The sequence below is a fragment of the Carya illinoinensis genome, chromosome 7, assembly GCF_018687715.1.
Source record: "Carya illinoinensis cultivar Pawnee chromosome 7, C.illinoinensisPawnee_v1, whole genome shotgun sequence".
NCBI lineage: Eukaryota > Viridiplantae > Streptophyta > Magnoliopsida > Fagales > Juglandaceae > Carya > Carya illinoinensis.
This window is the reverse complement of record NC_056758.1, coordinates 26413568-26435180: the sequence shown is the minus strand read 5'-3', so window position 1 is coordinate 26435180 and position 21613 is coordinate 26413568. Positions and strand designations below refer to the sequence as shown.

Here is a 21613-nt window from a genome sequence, read left to right as displayed (position 1 = left end):
TTAATTTAATATTTATAATTGATGTCAATTCACAATCTAAACAATATTTTTGTCTTTCAAACGCCACGTAGAATTCAAATAATTAAATAAAATAAGTTGGAATGACCAAACCGGGCCTAAATTTGGCATACGGAAGGGTGGAGGTTGTATCTGTTTTGAGTTTTGAACGAACGTAGATCAAGAAGTTACGCGGCGCCGTTACGAGTCCGACATGCTCCCACGTGTCCATTTATCATCTGAACGTTTGGATTAAATATTATTTCCTTTTATCTCATCTTATCTTATTTTATTATTATAATTTTTTAAATTTTTTACATATAATATAATAAATAATTTAACTTTTTCAAATTTCAACTCAATTTTTTTAAATTTTAAAATAGTAATAATAAGATTTTATTTAATTATTATCGTTTATTTAAAATTATTTCATCTCATCTTATTTTATCGCTGATCCAAACTAATTTACACGGTTAAACCGAAATGCTTTTACTAGAAATTATAAGTTTTATGTGAATAATGATAGGTTTCATATCTTCTTATTTTTTTTATTTAATAATTAAAAAATTAATTATTAATTAATAACTTTTTCTGATAATTATAGATGTTAATAAAATATTTTAAAAAATAGAAATACTTTGGGATCTGAATTTGTGTGTAGAATAGTTTTTCTTTTATTTAATAATTAAAAAATATTTTTTAGTGGTATTATAAATTTTTTTATTTTTAAAAAATATTTAAAAATATAAAAAATAAATAAGAAAATAAGAAAAAAAAAACTTTTTACCTCAGTTGGTTTAAGAGCATTGGCACTGAATTAGTTATCCAAATTTTCAAAATTTGAAAAATATATAACTTTTTAACTTTTAGCTAATCACTCAATACTTAAAATCTATATTAAAATAGCCATCACATTCTCTATAATAATAAAATATTATTATTTTTTATTATTTATATTTCTTAATAAATTTTTATTTTTAATTACTTTTTTATTTTATTTTCCTAATTTTCAATAACCTCCAATAATCATATTCATTTTCATTTTTATAATCCAATAATTTATAATATAATAATCTCATACATACATAGATGATAAAATCTCATATATAAATAAAAATTTCATATATACAATCTATAAAAATCCCACACTATAATATAATAATCTCATATATATATAAATGATAAAATTTCATATGTAAATAAAAATTCTATATGTATAATCTATAAAAATCTCACATCTATAATATAATAATATCAAAATATAACAAAATAATATAAGAGAAAAATATGAAATTAATAAACAATTAATATAGACTTGTTACATAACTTTTTATTTTTAAAAAAAAAAAGTTGAAATTATTATAGCTCATATTAAGAATAAAAAAAGGTTAGCTAATTTAATGTAGGCTAACTTTTGATAAAATCAATTAAATTTAAAGATGGAAAGTAATTTAAAGAAATCGAAGTAGATTTTCTAAGGTTATGTCACTGAGCACTACTCTTTAAAAAAATAATAAAAAAAATAAAAATCTCAAAACACTATCGAAAGGGTGGTAATACGCTATCATTATCCTTTTTATATACGTAAAATCGATCGGACCGTTCGTCAAAGCTTTGAAGAAGGAAGATGGGGAAATCAAAGGGTACGAAGCAAGCGTTGGTGGTATTCGGAGCCCTAGCGTTCGGGTGGCTGGCCATCGAGCTCGCCTTCGGGCCCTTACTCGACAAGGCTCGGGCCGCCATGGGCAAGTCTGACCCGACTCAAGATCCCGACGACGAAGAGACCGCCGCCGATGACAAGTGAGGATCGAAATTGGTGAGAATCTTATTCCGTGCTAATTAATTGAAGCGCTTCGCTTGTCTTGTATTATGTTAAACTGAGTTGGAGATCGGTTTTGAAAGTGTATCATGGATATTTTATAATTGAAAAATGGTCAATCAAAGGTGAAACTTCGTGTTTCAATTGATGTCTTCGTTTTCGTTTTATTTATTTGATTTTTTTTTTTTACCTGAGGGTAGCTCAGTTGGATAGGTTTGGGTTCTGCTTTCCAATAGTCTCCTCATATCACTATAGGTTTAAACTTCAAAATCTGTGAATTTAGTCGAAGTGTACGAAAACTGTTCCGGACAACCATGAATATAAAAATAAATAAAAAATTTTGAATTTTTTTTTAAACGAAATGTGATTTTAAAATAATATTATTAATAATAGGTTGGGAAAACATTTCTTTTCGTCCTGTAGCTGTAAGATCAACTTTTGATGTTAGGTTTTAGACGGATTCTAAGTGAAGAAAGTGTATGTAGTGTAGTAAACTGCAGTCATTTATTGAACTAGGATCAATACCTTTTTTTATTTCTGATATATTTCTTCCTCTACGGAAATTCTTTAAATCCAACAATTATTTCGAGCTGTAGTGGTTGGAATTTTGCTAGACATTATTGTTTGTTTGGTAGTAAATGGTGACAATGAAATTTGTGCTGTCTTTGGCAATTTAGCTTATTTAATATGATGATATTCATTCTGGAAAAGAAGTAATTTCTTCTGTATCTCATTTGATTTCTGGAAATGATAGGTTTTGCACCCTTCCTTGGTGCAAAAAAAATGGGTAATCTATATAGCTTTTGATTCGAATAAAATATAAACAAAACCCAAGGATGGAACAAAGGTAAGGGACATTTTTCAAATAGATATCTTGAGGTTAAAAGGCAAGAGAAAGAGGGCCAGAGCATTTTTAATGATGGAGACTTGGGGGGTTATATACAATCCAGCAAGCAACCAGCAATAATGGATGTGGGCATCAGCAATGGGTTTCTTGTTTAAACCCCCCCCCCCCCCCCCCCCGCCGCCAACACCCAAAAAAAGAAAACGGGGAAGAGTTGTATATTAATCAATTTGCATTTATTCTTGCAAGGTTTTTGACATGGACAAGGGTTTTAAGTCTCACTACACATATAATATAATGGAGCTATGGGGTGTCAATATTTCTCGGATTTTGTAAAAGTAAACTTGGACATGGTTTTATATGATCTGTTAAATAGAAAAAAAAAATGTAATTTTATAATTTAATATACTTAGTTATATTAGTTTATAGATTTTATTTTTGTGAAATCATTTATAACTAAAATGTTTCCCTTTCCTAAGGAAACAAACAAAAAAATATCTGTTTCATGAATCAGAATCCACCTTAAATCATGACAATTATGAGGGCGTGGGGGGGAGGACTGAGGAGGAGGTATAAGTTACCTGGGCAGCAGGCCAGCAAGCCTTGACATGTCCATTGTCCTTTTTCAACTTTTTTTTTTTTGATAGAATTGTCCTTTTTCAACTAGCAAACCTTCTGGTCCACCGGCCAGCAGGCCAGCAACCTTCATGATTACTACCCTACCCTCGCAGTACAATGGCCCTAACAGCCTACAATTCATATCTTTCGAAGGTACTACACCAATCGATACCTATTCCTAAGCTATTTCATAATGATACCTAAAGTTATTTCGTATTGAAATAATTGGCACAAGTCTTAAATATAAATCTTTGTAAAAGGTAGGTTTTATCTTAAAAAAATTATAAAATATTTATATTTTATTAGTGAGACTAATTTTTTACAAAAACTTATACAAGACTTGTTTATTTGAAACTTTATCTAATTTTACTCTTTCATTAATTCGTTATTTTTTATTAGTGAGACTAATGTTTTTAGTTACCTAAGATTTTTAGACCTGTATTTCTTTGTTATATATATAAGTTCTTTTTTTCTCCCTTTTTAGTAAGATTTTAGGTGTTTAGATGATCACCCATGTTTTGACTCTTTTTTTAATCTAAAATACATTGCGCACTCATTGACATGTGAAGTAATGGTCCACTAGTAGAATTCTGGTGAATGGACCGCTTTGATTAACATCATTTCCAATCCAAATATATTGGAAGAATTGATTTCAAGACAAACTACAACAATAATTAAAAATTAGTTAACTTTATCTTTTAATGAAAAACACCTGGACTCTCTTTTCTACTTTCTTTGAGAGCTCCCCACAATTTTATTTTTTATTTTTATTTTTTTTTCCATTTTTCAATAAAACCAACTTTTCTTACTGATTTTTCTCCTAAAAAAGAATAATGATACTTGTCATCAATTTTCTCATCATCTCATGATGTGACTGTAGATAATGAAAATTTATTTATTATATTTTACATGTGAACCTATCATTTAATACCACGTTATAAGATGATGAATAGATTTTTTTTTCTTATAATATAGATAATTGGTGATGATAGAAACAATGTGCTGAAACAACATATCATTCATTTGGTGTCCGAAAAATCACCTGAAATTGGTATCAACAATGATTAGCATCTCCAAGTTCATGACCTAACAAAGCCAAAAGAATAAAGAGGTTGTGGATGAATCCATCCTATGATTTTATGAACAAAGGAAATAAATGGTAAAATGGGGAATGTTAGGCAAGAAATTGCTGGCTCATATTTGGCAAAATATCCTCAATGTGGGAAGGCATTGCTCTTGCCATTATCACAAAAGAGAAATTCTACTTGAAAATCTTACAACTTAAATATCCACTTAATCAATATTTGATTTGTTATTTTTATATTTTTATCTTAATACTAAAATATGTGCATATTTAAATAAAAAGATAAAAATAATAAGTTATATATTAATTAAATGTAAACTATATTCATCTTTTATCTTTGAACACCCGAAAGAAAGGAATGGGACTTTGTACCAATAATAATAGTAATAATAAAAAAGAGTCCTCAGTCAACTTTCTTAAATAATAAATACCCTTTTCCAAACCTATCTTGCTTCCAGTTTTTTATATTTTGGTTTCCCAAGCCTATTCAAACTCAGGGAAAGACTGGTAGATACATCATGAGAGATGGGTAGATGCGGTTGAGCACCAGCTTTAAGCTGTTATTTTTTTATTATTATTACTTTGATTATATAAATTAAATATAATATTTAAAGTAGCATACATCAATTTGAGATTAAAAAAAAAAATCATTTCTTATATCATTAGAAATATCTCATTACATATAAACATGATTAATTGTCTCGTGCTTATTTGTATCCTATAGAGTTCTTAAGAGAACTTTAATAATAATTAAAAAAAAGAAATAATAGTTGTAGTAGTAAATATATAAATATTATATAATTATTTTTAAAAAAAATTCTATATGCTACACCACATCATATTCTTATCATATTATATAAGATACGACACATTTATGATTATTATATAATCTTTTATTAGATGATTATTTATCATTAAATGATAATAAATATGTCATATCTTATATAGTGAGATAAAAATAAGATGAGAGTATAGAGTATAACATTATTTTTTTAAAAAAATAAATTTTTTAATAATAGACTATATTTAAAAAAAAAACTGTACAACACTAACAAATTCCGCAAAACATTACTCAATTTACAGCTATCTCTCTAATATATCGTTAATGTTTTTCAATTTTCACCGTTCATTAAAAATTTGAAATCTGACCCCAAAAGGAAAATGCAATTTAATATGCCGATTTAAAAAGCAAAAAAAAAAAAAAAAAAATTAAAAAAAGGTACCAGAAATATCTAGACAAGTTGGGTTACACAATGACCTGTATCTGATGACGTGGCGAGAGTTGTGTGGTGGATGAAATATCACAGCAGAAAAGATCACCGGAGACGGGGAAGCAAAGATGGGAAGTCACAATGTCTAGCTATAGCACCGTGGCGAGCCAAGGTAACAGACAAAACAGAGCACACCACCCGAGAACAAAGCTTCTGGGACCGGTCGAAAGTGACCCTTAAACTAACGGACAAACCCAACCCTCCATACGACTTTCATGATCTAGTCAATCAATATCCCAAAGGATTCGCTTTCAGATCTTCGTCCTTCCCTTAAATTCCTCCCCAACTCTTCTCCGTTTCCCTCCTCTGGGTCTTCCCGTTTCAGTTCCTCAGTTCGCTAGTCTATGAGGTGCCTCTCTCTCTCTCTCTCAGTGGTTGGTTCTACCATGTGAATGAATTGAATTAGGTATCCTGTATTTGTAAAATTCTCCCAGTGGCACTTGTTTTCTTTTTGTTCTTGAATTAATAACTTGAAATCGCATTTGTTTGAGGTTTTTGTTTTTGTAAAATCTGAATGCTCATATTCAGTAAAAAAAGAGACAGCAAAAGAGGAAGAAGAGTAATTTAGAAAGTCCAGGTAGCAAGCATTTGTTATGTTGCTGCTACATCCCATCCCCCCCCCCCCCCCCCAAAAAAAAAAATCATATGATCTTCCATAGAGAGGTGTTTATAGTTCTCCTTTGAGATGAATTGCGTTTGTATTTGTATTTTTTTTTTTTTCTCTCTTTAAAGGATGAATGCCTAGTTTACTTGCTAGGTTATTCTTTGGATGTTGGTTTTTAGTCGCAGAACAAAAGCTGTCAGCTTCTAAATTGGCCCCCCTTTTTTGTTGTTTTAGAATTTGTTTCCATTTCTTGCACGGTTTTATTATCTAATACATCATATCGTTATTTATAGTTTTGTCAAGAATAAATACTATTCAATTCACTTGAGGCATTATGGACTGAGGCTTGATCTCTTAGATGGGTTTCTAGTAGATTTTTCTTGGTATCGATGTTGGGAACATTTCTTCTTTGAATCAGAATGTAATAACAGTGTATCTCTGACTGCTTCCCCATGCATGTAAAATGCCATACACAAAATTTTAATACCGACTTATGGAGAAGTCCCCAAGTATTGGTGCCATTTTTTTGGAAGCATTCTTGATCTTCTGGAAAAAAATTCATCAAGCATTTAACTTAGTTGCTTCTAATACTTAAATCACTTATAGTACAGTTATTCTATTGTTTTACTCTTTTTGATAAATGTGTGAGAGAAATTTGATGAGGGTTTTCTCCAATAAAAAAATTTGAGAAATACTTTCACCATAAAGGAATTACAAAAAAATAAATCCACAAGCTGATGTGGCTTAATGCAGTACGTCAGATTGTAAAGTTATTTTTAATGTAAAGTAGATCTAACGCATCACGTGAAGTCACATCAGTTTGTGGGTTTATTTTTGTGTAATCTCTGTGTCTGTAGACATTCTCAAAAATTTTATGAGGGCTTTCTAAGCATCTAGTGCAATACTTAGTCTTAGCCTAGGTTTGCATGCTAATACAAATGTTTTGAGTTTTAAACTTTTGTTGAAGCTAAAAAGTGTCTCGTGAAAATGAAAAAGAAAAGATTTGCAGACTTGTTCTTGTTTTGGTTACTAGTTGGGGTTTTGACTTGTACTTGTGATACTTTCAAAATGTAGATAAATGAACACGGTCATATGGTGTATTATAATTTTTTAATCTAGACACATATATTTATCATATCTGAGCTTTTGTTTTCATGTAGACAAACTACAGGTAGTTTACAATCACAAAATTAGCAATTGTGTTCAACTTTCTTCACAAAAATGAATGCAATCTTATGATTTACACTTTCAGTTAAATAAAGGAAATTCCTTTCTTAAGTCTTCCAATGACACCATTGGAGGTAGCAGAAACAAGTGCCTTGTCCTCAATACTCATGCTAGTTTTTAGTTTAGGAGAAGTTTCCTACTAGACTCTGTTTAAATATAACCAAATATCTTATTGGATCTTGTAAAACTTAGCCCAACTATGTTACTACTGAATCTTTCTGTATCCAACTTCTTTCAGATTTTTGGATCCAGTCTCATTGAAAAAGCCAATTAAGTCCATTTTGACCCAAATCCAGGTCAAAATTGAAATTGTAGGAGGCTCAGGTGTACTGTTATCAATGTTGCTTAGAAGCTATAGATTGGAGTAGGTTGTAAAAGGATTTAAAATTAAATTGTGGCACTTTACTGAATATTGTGCATCAATGCTCAAAATATTAAAATCCTCTATTCAAATTAAACCAAAGTTGGTTGATTTTCTAGATAAAAATTAAATACCTTTACATACTTGTCTTAACTTGCTATTATGCAGGAAAATGACAATTAACTAATATGGTAGGTTTACTTATAAAAAAAAAACTAATATGGTAGGTAGGAGGAGAGTACCGTATCTGAAAATAAATTGTCAGTTTTAAGGCCGGCCATGCTTGATGCTATGGAATGTGGAGTAATTGAGAAATATGTTCTTGAATATAGAATACCTCAACAAGCCTTCTGCTTATTGCCGTTATTATCCTTATTTTTGTTAGTTTATTGTTATTATTTGAAACTTTTAGGGGAATAATTGCAGTGGCAACTGTATTAATTAACTTGTGTACCAAGAGAAAATAAAGGCCCTGTGCAAGTGATACATTTTAAGAGAGTTTATATGTTGGATTTTTCGCTGAAAAAAAGGTGATGGTGATGTCAAACCATATTGCAAATGCCTTGAAACACACATCTCTCTTACTTTGTTATTATCAAGTGAACTTGTATTCTATCTTTAACTTGTTCCTCTGATGATCAGAGGTCTATGGCTGTGTCATTTGCACCTGTAGAGAGTATGGCATCATTGAGCAGTGATCTCTGCTATGATATATTAAGGCGTCTTGATGGTCAAACTTTGGCAAGTGCAGCCTGTGCTTGTGCATCATTCTGTTCTATATCAAAAGAAGAAAAATTATGGGAAAATGTGTGTTCTTCTATGTGGCCTTCAACCAATAGGGAAGATGTCAAAAGTTTAATATCATCCATCGGTGGATTCAGAAAGTTCTATGCAGATTGTTTTCCCCTTATTGTGAACAAGGAAGTCTCTGAGAACCAGTGGATCAACTATCCTGAGTACCCTGAAGAATGGACTGAGGCTGAATACTATGGTGACACAGACGAATTTGAAAGTGTTTTGCCCTCAGATTTTGTTTCCCTTGTGGATATCAGCTACAAAGATAAAATAATTTGCTCAAAAGTTCTTTGGGGCATTCCAAATGCAAATGGCTTTGATGGTTGGTTTTACAATTGCCCATTTCGGATTGATCTTCTAAACTATGCAGATAGATATGATGAGAATGATGGTGAGGTTAAACTTTCTGTTTCTGATGGTCTGCCACGAATTGCATCTATCGAAAGAGAGAGGAAAGATGGAAAGCTATGGCGGGAGCTTCGTGATGGACTCCGGCTTAGCTGGATTGTTGTGAACAGTAAAATAAATCAAGCTGCTAATCTTGCTAGCTGGAGCCCTCTTGGTGGACAAAGGCATTGGCCAACAGACAAGGATTTTGTGTTACGCTTTGGATCTGTCCTTCCTGCCAAAGACATTCTTCCATGTCAAGTTGTGGAATGCATCCTTAGTATGAAATTCAGAGTGACCCATACTGAGGGAGATGGCGTTCAGACAACTCTCAAGTTAACTGAGCTAAGCATGCAGTTGGAAGACATGGAGGGTGCCCATGTTAATGGAAGGAACAGTTTGCTTATCCTGAAAGAAGCACTAAGCTGCCGTAGGAGCAAAAATTACAGTGAAGTTCTAGAGTCTTGTCATTTATACTCAAAAGTGCAGAGCGAGTTAAAAGAGGAGAAGATAAGAAATGAAAGCAGGTTAGACAGACTGTGTATCCTTAGCGGCATTGCTGCATTCATAATGTTCTGGTACTGCATATTATAAACGGAAGTTTTTCCATTTTAACACTGTTGGCTGAAAATGCTGCAACAGACTTTCAATGTTTGTAATTTTCTCTGATGTAGATATTCAATTTTGCTCCCAACTTATAAAAAAGGATAACCGATCTAATGTGCTATGAAAACCCTTTTGGAAGCAGGCATCAACACTCCAGGCTGAGGCATGACTTTTCATCTTCTTGGATAGATTAGATATGAAAAATTCTATTTATAAGTCTCATACACCACATATCACTCTTTTTGTTATTTTTTTTAATTTTTTTCTCTTATCAAATGTGTGGTATATAGATTATTAGTAGAAGAATTCAATTATTTTAAGAAGAATAAAACTAAATAAAATTTTAAAAAATAAAAAATTTTGTAGTGTGTGGTGTATGTGGCTTATGAATGGCAAAGCTAGATAGATAGATATATACTCCCTTGATCAATCTGTTAACGTCTAATGATCATCAAAGATTTGTTCTGTTGCATTTGGATTGGTTCAATCTGCCATTTTTCTTTTTTTTCTTTTCCTGCATCATAGACGGATCCCTCTCAACTTCCTCATTAATTTTACTGGGACAACTGCCTATCTTATTCAATCTTTTGTGGAATGTTGCTTTGAAGGAATTAAATGAAAACTGATCTGATATGTTTAGTTAGTATGGAAAAATATTGTTGCAATGTTAATACAAGACACGAGGGGATACCAGGCGAAGGGGAACAAATTCTGGATGGGTCATTGCATGTCTTAATTAATACATGAACAATGCCATATAGTCATGGAATGTGCAAGTGTCATATAGGCACTTTGAAAAAGAGCAGAATTCACTATTAAAAAATTAATTTTTTTTTACGTGAGTTTCGTATTTTTTAATTTTTTTAAAATGATTATACGACACTTGCGTATTTATACTGTAACTATCATATCTCAAAATATATATATATATATATATATATATATTTTACAATGGCTTCTTGATGTTGCCTTTTCTCTTCTTTTGGCTGGGTTTGGATGCAATAGGCTTTTCAATTCATCTCATTTAGAGTACCCTCATTGGCTTGGATGTTGGCTAAAATTTGAAAAAACTTACATTGGATTAAGCAAATTTAAAATATTTTATATTTTTGTTACAGTCATGAGCTAAGGATGGAAGATCACTTTTATTCACCAAAAATTAAAATATTACTTTCTTCCTCTTACACTTTTATTTCTACATTTTTATTTCAACAATTAAAATATTAAAATATTCTACACTTCCATTTTAAAGGATTAAATGACTTTTGAAAATATTTTTTTAATATTAATTTAATTATTAATAATATTAAATTGGTAGAATTATAAAATATGACAAAAATAAATTTTTTAAAAAAATATTAATTTAATAATATTTTATTATTATATAGAGAATGAATAACTAATTTAATGTGGAGATTGAATTTAAATAAAATAGACAAATATAAAGAAGTGTTGATATTAATTAAATTTAAAAATAAATTCAGTCAAACAAATGAGAATGTTCTAAATTATTATAATTTTTTAAAATTTACATATAAAATATAATAAATAATTTATTTTTTTTAAATATTAAAATAATAATAATATTAAAAAATAATATTTTATTTAACTTCCATTCATCACTAACTTCAAGAAATATATTATACCCGTGAGTCTGTGACCTGCCAAGTCTGCCAACAAAGCCATTTGCAGTTGTATTATAAGATTCAATACGTCCACTTTAATTTATCCAACATGTGACTAAACTTTTTGTTATTTTCTTATTTCAAAAACTATTATTTGACTCTTGGGATTGGCAGAGTTATCAATATGATCTCCGCAACTTATATCTCGTATTTGTCACGTAATAACCAATGATAACATGGTATTTGTCTATAAAAGAAAAATTATATATAATTATCACATATTTATTTAAAAAAATAATAATAAATATAAATATTATATAAAAAAATTAATTTTTTAACAATAAATATTACTCATTTTCAATAAAAATATGTAATGTTTGCATAATTTATATCTGTATATAATACTATTGCAAAGTCATCCAAGGCAAATTCCTTGGAGAAAGGGAAAAGGTTTTTCAAGTTTTTTTTTTTTGGTCATTGATTATTTAATTTTGTTACTATTTAATTATTTTTTATTTTCTATCTTTTTAAAATATATGGTTGCTAGATTCAGTCAGATACATATTGCTTTGTGATTGATCATAACATCGTAAATAAGGCACATGTATAATCTTTTTAGGTAGATATTGCTTGCACTGGAATCGTTTCCATGATTTGACCAATCTCAAAAAAGAAAATGATAATTTAAATAACAAGCGGTCCAATGTTTTATATTTTTTCGTCTTGACACGTGAATTTTTGCTCTCGTCTCATTTTAATTATTATAATTTTTATAAATTTTTATATAAAATAAAATAAATAATTAAATTTTAATATAAAAATAATATTTTTAAATAATATTTTATTTAAATATGAGGCGTTTACGTAACGAAACATAACGAATCACATTGAACTCAAACCCCACGGGATAACAAAATTATTGGTGTATGGGCCCCTGGAACAGTCTTGACCTTTACAAAAATTAAAACTCCAATGAAATCAATGAGAACATAGAATAAAGGGAAAGAAAAAGGGGCGATGCTACACCTATACAAGATTCTTTTTCATCGAGAATTTCCATTTTTCACCGAACAGTAAAAATCTTTTTTTTTTAAATATTTTTTTAAACACTACATTTAGTTATACAAATGAGATGAGATGTTTTAAATAATAATAAATAAAATATTATTATAATATAATTTTTTAATATTAATTTTGTATTAAAATTTGAAAAAATTATATTGTTTATTATATTTTATATGAGAATTTGAAAAAGGTGTAATGATAAATTGAGATGAGATGAGATTTTTAATTTTAGTTAACCAAACAAGGCCGTACATCTTTAAAAAATATAAAAAAATCACAAATTCATTAAAAAAAAAAATACTTCATTAGGCATTAAGTAACAACTTAATCAGTGAGTTTTGTCGATAAATTTTATAGATAAAAATAATATTTTCCATAAAGTTATGTATATTTAGAAAATTAATTTATACAGTTGTAAATATGTTCATATTCATTACTGATCACTTGGATATAATAAATTCATGTGTACAGTAGAGTTTATATAATTGGAAAATAGAGTGGTCGATTTACTGTTAATGATGAGAGAATTAATCCCTTAATTTAACCAAATCAATATTTTTATTTACTGTTTATGATATAAGTTAAATCATGCAGCTGGTTTCATGAATCTCTTTAGCTCTCTGCCACATATACTTTCGCCTGTAAGCTATGAATTGGAAGGGCTCATCTGGTTTAACGTTATGAATATATTTATTTTGTAATTTATAACATTAATTAAATTTATATTTTAAATTTAGCATAATGTTTTTAGTCGTCAATTATGACTGTCCGTAATCGTCATAATTGACCACCCGTAGTCATCATAATTGACCATCATTAACTGTTAATTACGACTACCAAGACCTCATTTATACTCCTATATAAATAAATATTATTCAAAATATTCAATATAAAATTTTACACATTCTTTCATCTCACTTTCTTTCTCTCTCTTTATCTTTTACTCTCTCTTTTAATTAGTTTTATAACAATATGCCATTTTTTTTTTTTTTTTTTTTTTTTTTTTTTTATGTTTTTCAAAAAGCTAATCGACAACAATTATTATTATTGGCATCTTTTGTCCATATTTCAAGATAATCTTGGTGACATGGAATGCTGATCCTAAGCTACTTTTTTTTTTTGTTTTTTTTTTTTTTAAATTTTTAAATTATTTTACATATTCAGTGCAAGCTTCTAGAAACCAGAAAACAACCACAGATTTGACATTGAAATGAACATTGAATGACACATGGTTGATGGCATGTGGCCTTATTGCAGTAGTCCCCACATCTCAATATCGCATCAATCGATCACCGTCCTCCGCACCTTTTGTTTGAATGCGTTTATATATATATTGGAAAATGAGAGAATAACATTATAATTTGTAAGACATTTCACTCACAAGGACAGGATATATAGCCACCACTTCCACGTCAAGTATATTATGTTCGTTTTGGCTAATTTTCTTGGCATCTCTTCGGGAAAAGGCTTCATGATCTCCTAAATTCCATTCTGCTTTCAAATCATTTTGAGTATGGCAATCATAGCTATTGGGAATAACTTTTTACTGATCTTTTTTTTTTTAATATCCTGTTTGAATTTTCTGTAATTTTTGGTTCTTGGGTAAGTAGGCACACTACATCTTTATTTAGGTATTTTAGCGTTGAACTACTCACCAGGTTATGGTTGGAATGAAGTGGGAAAGGAATGAAATCTAAAGGCCACCCCCATTCACAAAATAAACTAATGTTGGCCATGACCTCGATGATCCTTTTCATAGCACCAAAGTAATTAGTGTCATCTACTTTATCCCTAGAAGATTTTCAGTTTAATTTCATGACTTTAGATTTGATAAAAAAGAAAGAAACAAGAATGGCAGGGTTCATGGGAATTAATGTAAGGTCTTTACCTTTTGTACTTTAGATCACTATTATAAGTTTATAAATTTGTCTGTAAAAAACACAAAAGTGCAAGTTTTCGACAAACGGAATAATCCGGATCTCATGTTCTACATGATCTAAGAGATCATTCATGTTCACGTGAAGGTGGTTTGGTTCACAGTCTTCATGTGAAAAGGCTGCTTGCCTAGGGTTTCATTTTAGTTGTAGGATATTGCAGCTAGCAATTCTGAACGAGTTCATGCAATTGAAGAAGATTTTCTACTCAATAGCCTTAATTAGGATAGGTAAACCGATCCAAGGGCCAAGAGCTTTCATGCAATGAATGTCACAAAGCTTCCAGTGCTCCACACTTTTCTAAAAAGATTCATGTAGCTCTCATGTCAAGAACAAAATTTAAATAAATGGTGAGGTAGATGGATTATGCGGGCTAGCAATCACCTAATGTTTGTGGGGTCGTAGTCGACAGGGACATAGGGTTATGCCAATTTTGAATAAAGTGGCTCTACAGCCACACATGGATCCGATCCCCATAATAGTTCTTTTAATGTTTTTTTTTTTTAATTTTTTAAATATTTAAAAAAAAAAAGAAAATTCATAATATTATTAAAAAATACTTTATTTATTAATCGTTAAGTAAAAAAATACTGTTGAAGTCCCCTATTTCGAAGAGCATCATTTCTCTTTTGAATCAATTGTTACTATTGAAAAAGATTTCCCGCTCTGTAATCTTGGATAGGAAAGCAATTGAAGGGTTAAGATCCATCGCACTCTAAATTATTTGAATATTACACTCTCATAATGTTTACTAACAAGACTATGTTTAAATGTTGATCTAATCTTAAATAATCTGTAAATAATAGTGAAAAAATAATAAATAGTAATAAAAATTAATAAATAGTAATTAATTGTAGTGAGCTAATATGAGAGATCGCTTCACTAACTAAACACACCCCTCTCACAATTACTAACTAAGACATCTCTTCACTAGCTAGGATCACTCGAAGTACTTTTCTTTACATGTAGGTGCAAGATAAAGGCGGACACAATGATTTTGGCTAAAAGAAAATTGTCTAAACAAAAAGATTGATGCTATTGATTTCGAGAAATCAATGTAAGTGGACCAATTGACTAGGTTTAGATATTTGGACGTAAAAAGTTAAGAAATTCTTTTATTAATAGTGAAGAAATAAAGTTGAGAATAGAGTTTTATAGATTTTTGTGGAAGTTGTGTTGCTCAAGCTGCTACACTTCTCCCTCCCTGTTTCATCCTTTTCCATCATCTTGGTTTTATTCTCAAGTTATGTATCTTATATGGGTTTCTTTTATTTTTCTTTTCTCTTTTGTATCACCTTTTTTTCTTTTTTTGTTCTTCCAAGTTGTTCACGAGATAGAGTAGTCTTCCCCTTTACCCTTTTGGCCTCCTTCATCTCGGGCGTCTTGGTTTTTTTCCCCCACCTTTTTTTTTTTTAAATAAATCTAGATAGTTTCACCTAGTTTGACATATGTGTGCTCTACATATGCACGTAAGTTATTGACCAAACTCTGGAGTTTAGTTTGTGTGAGAGACACATGAAGTAAACCACACAACATTTATAGTTGTTAGTGTAAATTGTTCGAACAGTATTAAATACTCAATAAATATTATAGAATTAAATTTTATGTGTCCATCTCTTTTTCTATTTTAGAACTTAGAATTTGGTCAAGAACTATAGATTAATTTATATTAAATCGACCAATTTAATAGGGAGACTTTATAAAAATATTAAACTTTTTTTTTCAAATTAAAAATTTATAGAACTATCATTCGTTTAAATTTGAGTTGTAAAAATAGTTATTTCAATTAGTTATTCTAACTTAAAAATGTTAATAGTCCTAACTTCGTATCTCGAGCCTAGAATTAGGGCCAACCAAGTGAAAACCTAAAAGCCAGCTACAAATCATGCATTCTCAATACGTCGAATTCCAAACAAGGGTACGTATTACTAGCAAAAACGACAAAAGGCCCTTTCTTAAGTTCTTAAAAGATCCTGACATTTATTTAAAATATGTTGAGTTTAATAAATACTAAGATTAAAGAATATCATGTTGATATATATAATAAAATACTTGTTGTTTTATTCAAGATTTGAATTTAAAACTTGAGGTTTTCTTTTTAAAGAATGTAAATTGCAAAATCCGTAATTATATTTTACTATTTATAATTTGAGACCCAAGCTTTTGTTGTGGAGAACACACACAAAAACATAGCTACCAAAGTAAACAAGCACATGACACACAACTTACTTAGTTCGGCAAATTGCCTACGTTATAAAGCTTCATAAATCTTATTAATTCAGAGAAGATTACAATCACTCAACTCACACTTTCTAGGACTTTTTGCTCTCTCACACAATATACACTACTAACTTGACAATTGTTCACTTTCAAAATATGCCGAAAGTTATATTCAACAAGTCAAAATATCACACACACACACACACATATATATATATATAGAAATGGCACTGAAAATCTTAATATGGTAAAAATACGTCATTCGCTTGAGTGGCGTGTCGAGCATGCCTCAAGTAAACAGCCAATGAACATTGGCTCAAGCAGTGTGTCGAGCGCAGCTCGAGTGAACACTAAGGTTTGTGTTTTGATCGATTCCACTGTCGCGTGGGACTCGATTGAACTCATAGATTTAGCTTCACTCGAGCGCCAGGTTGAGCTTAGTTGAGCAAACTATTTGTTTCTTGATTTCCTACCCACAAACTAGTCTTCATATGCAACTCAACAATCTCCCAATTGGAGACTGGATCTCCACATGCCAGCCACTATTTCTAGCCAAGCCATATTATCTCTACAACTCACAGTTTCTGTTTTCAAGCCTGAAGATGAACTGAAGTCGAGCCCCACTTCAGTCTTTCACGTACATCACCTCTTAGTCAGCACATCCATTGAGCGACTCACAACTTCCATTGCACTAGGAGTATTCGGTCTCGAACCGATTTTGGCAACCTCAACCAACTTTCCCAGGCTTACATGCGGAACGACAAAACTGACTCCCTTTAACTTCCTCATATGTTTCACGCGATCAAGTTTGCCTAATTGCACTATTGTATTTCCTTGCACATTATTGAACCCTGATGTTAAATACAAAGAGTTAGGTCTCTTACCATGCACTAAGACCAGCGCACCCTTAGTGATTTTTCAAGCTCCTCCAGAGAACGCTACTACATAACTGCTACCATCAAGTTGTTCCATAGAGATCATGTTTTTCTTCAAATTTGGAACGTGTCTGACTTGCTGTAAAATCCACATGCCTCTATTTGGAAGTGTAATGAGCACATCACCCCTCTCACTACATCCAATGCCTCTCCACCAGCTATGTACATCTTTCCAAGATCACCAGCAACATAATTTTGCATGATCTCTCAATGAGAGGTGCTATGGAACAAAGCTATTGAATCCAACATATAATCATCAATCGGACTATGCACTACAAGAGTTAGGACATCATGTATTTCTTCAACCACTACATTCACAACATCACCCCCAACACTTTCTTGATTTATGCAGTTTCTCTTGATGTGGCCCGGCTTGCCACAACTCTAGCACGTGATTTGTGGTCTAGATGTCATTTTGCTCTTCCCCCTGCTCTTGGAGCTTAACTTGTCATGTCCTCTGCCCTGATTGTCAACATTTAGGGACGATCCCGAACCTGAAAACTCACCCGAGTCTCTTCTACGTACCTTTTCAACAATGATCATGTCATGTACGTCTTTGTAGTTCAGTTTCATCTTATCAATTGAACTACTCACATCATCCTAATGACATTTCAACTATTTCGAAGCGATGCCAATATAATCAACATTTTGATCTCATTATCAAACTCAATCCCTACAGAAGACATTTGATTTTTGATCGTATTGAATTCATTTAAGTGTTGGGCCATAGACATACCTTCTAACATCCTCAGATTAAACAATTTCTTCATCGGGTGCACTTTGTTATTCACCGACAACTTTTCATACATACCTGACAAAGCTGCCATTAGATCCATCGTTATTCTCTCCTTACAGACATTGTGTGCCACTATTCTGGATAAGGTCAACTAAACAATCCCCAGAACCTGTCAATCTAACAGGATGCACTCAGCATCATCCATACTCTCCAACTTATTTCTCAACAGTGGAAGATGGAGTCTCTTCCCATAGAAATAGTCCTAGATCTACATCTTCCAGTACCCAAATCAGTGTTGTCGAACTTCTCGATCCCGAGTGCTTTCACTTTGTCTCTAGCCATCATTTTCCTTTAGATCCGACCTTGGCTCTTGATACCAGTTGTTATGCAAAACACACACACACACACACACACACACACACACACACACACACACACACACCAATGATGGCAACCAATGTAAACAAGCACACAATCAAGCACATGACATACAATTTACATGGTTCGAAAAATTTCCTATGTCCACAAAACTAAAAAATCTTATTAATTCATAAGAGATTACAATCACTCATTCTCAACTCACACTCTCTAGGGCTTTTTACTCTTTTACATAATATGTACTCACTTGACAATCGGTCACTATCAAAATATGTTGAAAGTCGTATTCAATAAGTCAAAATATCACATATATATATAAACTACGCTCGAAATCCTAATATAGCAAAAATACGTCCTTCACTTGAGAGGCTTGTCTGGCACGCCTCGAGTAAATAGCCAATGAACATTGGCTCAAGCAATGTGTCAAGTGCAGCTTGAGTGAACATTAGGATTTATATCTCGCTCGAACCCATTATTGAGCGAGACTAGAGCGAACTCACTGGTTGAGTTTCACTCGAGTGCTAGGTTGAGTGAACTCTCTGTTTCTCGATGTCTTGCTCACATACCAGTTTCCACATGGAAACCAACAATATTAATATTTGCAAAATTGATATATGAACTTAAAAAAATTTGCAATTATATGATTTCTTCCATGAATACTAATAGAAGGATTACATTTGTGCCACATGTCAGTCAATAAAAAATTGACATTTGACCTCTAATAAGTTTTCTAACAAGAGATTGATAGAGATGCTTAGGATTTTATTTGGGAAGTAAGATGATCTCATGTTATGTCAAAACTTTTCATAATTTTCTTTCTAAATACCACTTAAATATAAATATTTTTTAAATTTCAATTCTTTAGTTTTTCATCTAATCATTACAAGTTTTCTAAACTTCTAAACAAGACACAAAAAATAATATAACTTTTTCAAATTTCAAAACAAAAATAATATTCTAAAAATATTTTAATTTTATAATATTATAAATCATTTCTCTCTCATTTTTCAAAACTCAATAAAATATCTTAACTAAAACTATTTTCACACCTATTACACAAACTATTTTACTACTATTCAAAAAATTCTAATCCCATTTCATTACCTAAACATGCCCTAAATCTTAAATATATTAAATTCAAGTACCAATTTTATAAAACATAAAAGCAGAAATCTTAAATTGTAAAAGAAAAATTCTATTCACTATCTCCACACACAACACCTTTTGTTTCTCTTACCAAATGTGTAATATGGATAATGAGTAGAATAATCTAATTAGTTTAAGAAAGTAAATTTTAAAAAAATAAGTGTAGTATGTGAGGATGATGAGTAGCAAATGTTATTATAAAAAGTGAGAAATTAGATATTGTTTTTCCAATTAACTCTTTTAAAGATCCTCATTTCAAAATACAATAAATAATTCAATATTTTTAAATTTTAAAATAAAAATAATATTAAAAAAATAATATAATAATAATATTTTATTCAATTTCCATTTCAAAATATCCATTTTTTGGCCGTAGGTAACCTGTATCGTCTCCACCAAGCGACTAGTGCTCTCACCTTTTCTCATTCTCATGCTCAAACGATTTATTTATTGTTTCAAATTTTAGGTAAGGTAAGAGATACAAGCTGTGAAAGAAATTAGGGGCCGTGAGTCATGGTCGAGAACGTGCAAATGAGTAAATTGCACGCAATACAAGAAAAATGATATTTTGTGATCAATTTATAGTAATAAAAAGACTATTAATAATCAAAATTGTTGTTTTTCTTATAGTGACGAATGCCATTTTGAGAGAGCCGAATATTGATATATATTCTCTATTTCTATTCATATAAAAAAAGATAATTTAATCACAGTCCCAAATACAAAAAAATATGTCAACATCTATGTATATGGTAAGACATCATAATTAATTTCAAACAAGGATTTATTTATTTATTTTTTTTCAATCTAAAAATCGGCTCATCTTTGAAGATATATAAGTATGAAAGAGGGAAAATAGAAATAGTAAGAAAACGATTGAAGAGACTCGAAAGAAAGATCTAAATCACGCATTATCGTCATAATACAAAAATGTATCTATTGGTTTTTTAAAATGATCTCAAGCCAAAATCTTTGAGCTTTAAAAATGGAGTAGAATATGTTTTTAGAAATGATATTTGCAATACCAGAATGTGTAAGTTTCGCTAACTCATTTTGAAAAAAATAGATAAATATTGAACTCATTTAAAAAAATTATTTTTTTAATAACGGACCTCACTTTTTTTCAATAAGAGTATGCGTGACTTGCGTATCCTAAAACTATATGTAGCATTATTCATATTTTTTTTTTCATTTAAAATGAAAAATATCTTAAAAAAGTACAAACACTTTATGCATACATTTTTTTTTTTTTTAACATAGAATAGTTTTTGCTATTTATATAAATATAAAAATGATATTTTAAATGCAATTCCAAGTACAAAAAATATATCAACATATTTATGGATTCATGATTGAATAAAGGTTTTCTATGTTCAATCTCAAGTCATCCCTTACATTTGATATTATAATTATGAAAAAGAGAGAAAAGCGAGAAAATAAATGAAAGAGACAAAAAGATAAAGATTTAAGAAAATCACGCATAATGGACACGGAAAAAAGAGTCATGGATTTTGTAAGTGCTGTATAATTATTTTAAAAAAAAGTAAAAATTATTATTAAAAAAATTTAATTTTTGTGTGGGTACTATATTTATTCATTTTTTTTAAAAGAACTGTGAGGTGCTTGGACAATTCATGTCTGTAAATATAGAAAAATAAATGTATCTTTGGCCTTAAGGAGTGTTTTCAAGTCAAATCTTTTAGTTAAAAAAATATTAGACTTTTTTTTTTTCAAGTTTATAAAGAAAGATTATTAATAAAGAGATCTACGTATCTTAAAATTTTATAAATTATTTTCTCTTAAGTGATTCTTTTTTATTTTAAATTTTATAACTTTCAATTTTATTTTTTGATGTTTGTATTTTAAATAATTTTATATATTTGTCATTTAAGGGGTTAGAATCTAAAATTTTTGTTTAAAACTTTGGTGACGTACTATTGATCTAATAAATAATATGGTTT

General features: G+C 30.2%; 2 protein-coding genes across 3 annotated transcripts; both read left to right on the top strand.

The window, feature by feature from the left end:
• The first annotated feature begins 1560 nt into the window (after positions 1 to 1560).
• LOC122315203 (outer envelope membrane protein 7) lies at positions 1561 to 1960 on the top strand. Its single transcript, XM_043131001.1, has one exon. The coding sequence runs from the start codon at positions 1625 to 1627 to the stop codon at positions 1799 to 1801; it is 177 nt and encodes a 58-aa protein (XP_042986935.1). The 5' UTR covers positions 1561 to 1624; the 3' UTR covers positions 1802 to 1960.
• A 3751-nt stretch (positions 1961 to 5711) lies between these two features.
• Positions 5712 to 9740, top strand: LOC122316929 (F-box protein At2g27310-like). Of its 2 annotated transcripts, none has more exons than XM_043133791.1 (2): positions 5712 to 6039; positions 8468 to 9740. In XM_043133791.1, the coding sequence occupies exon 2, from the start codon at positions 8474 to 8476 to the stop codon at positions 9599 to 9601; it is 1128 nt and encodes a 375-aa protein (XP_042989725.1). In that variant the 5' UTR covers positions 5712 to 6039; positions 8468 to 8473; the 3' UTR covers positions 9602 to 9740. The 2 variants fall into 2 exon arrangements, with proteins under 2 accessions (XP_042989725.1, XP_042989724.1); XM_043133790.1 differs by having other exon boundaries at positions 5714 to 5982.
• The last annotated feature ends 11873 nt before the right edge of the window (positions 9741 to 21613 follow it).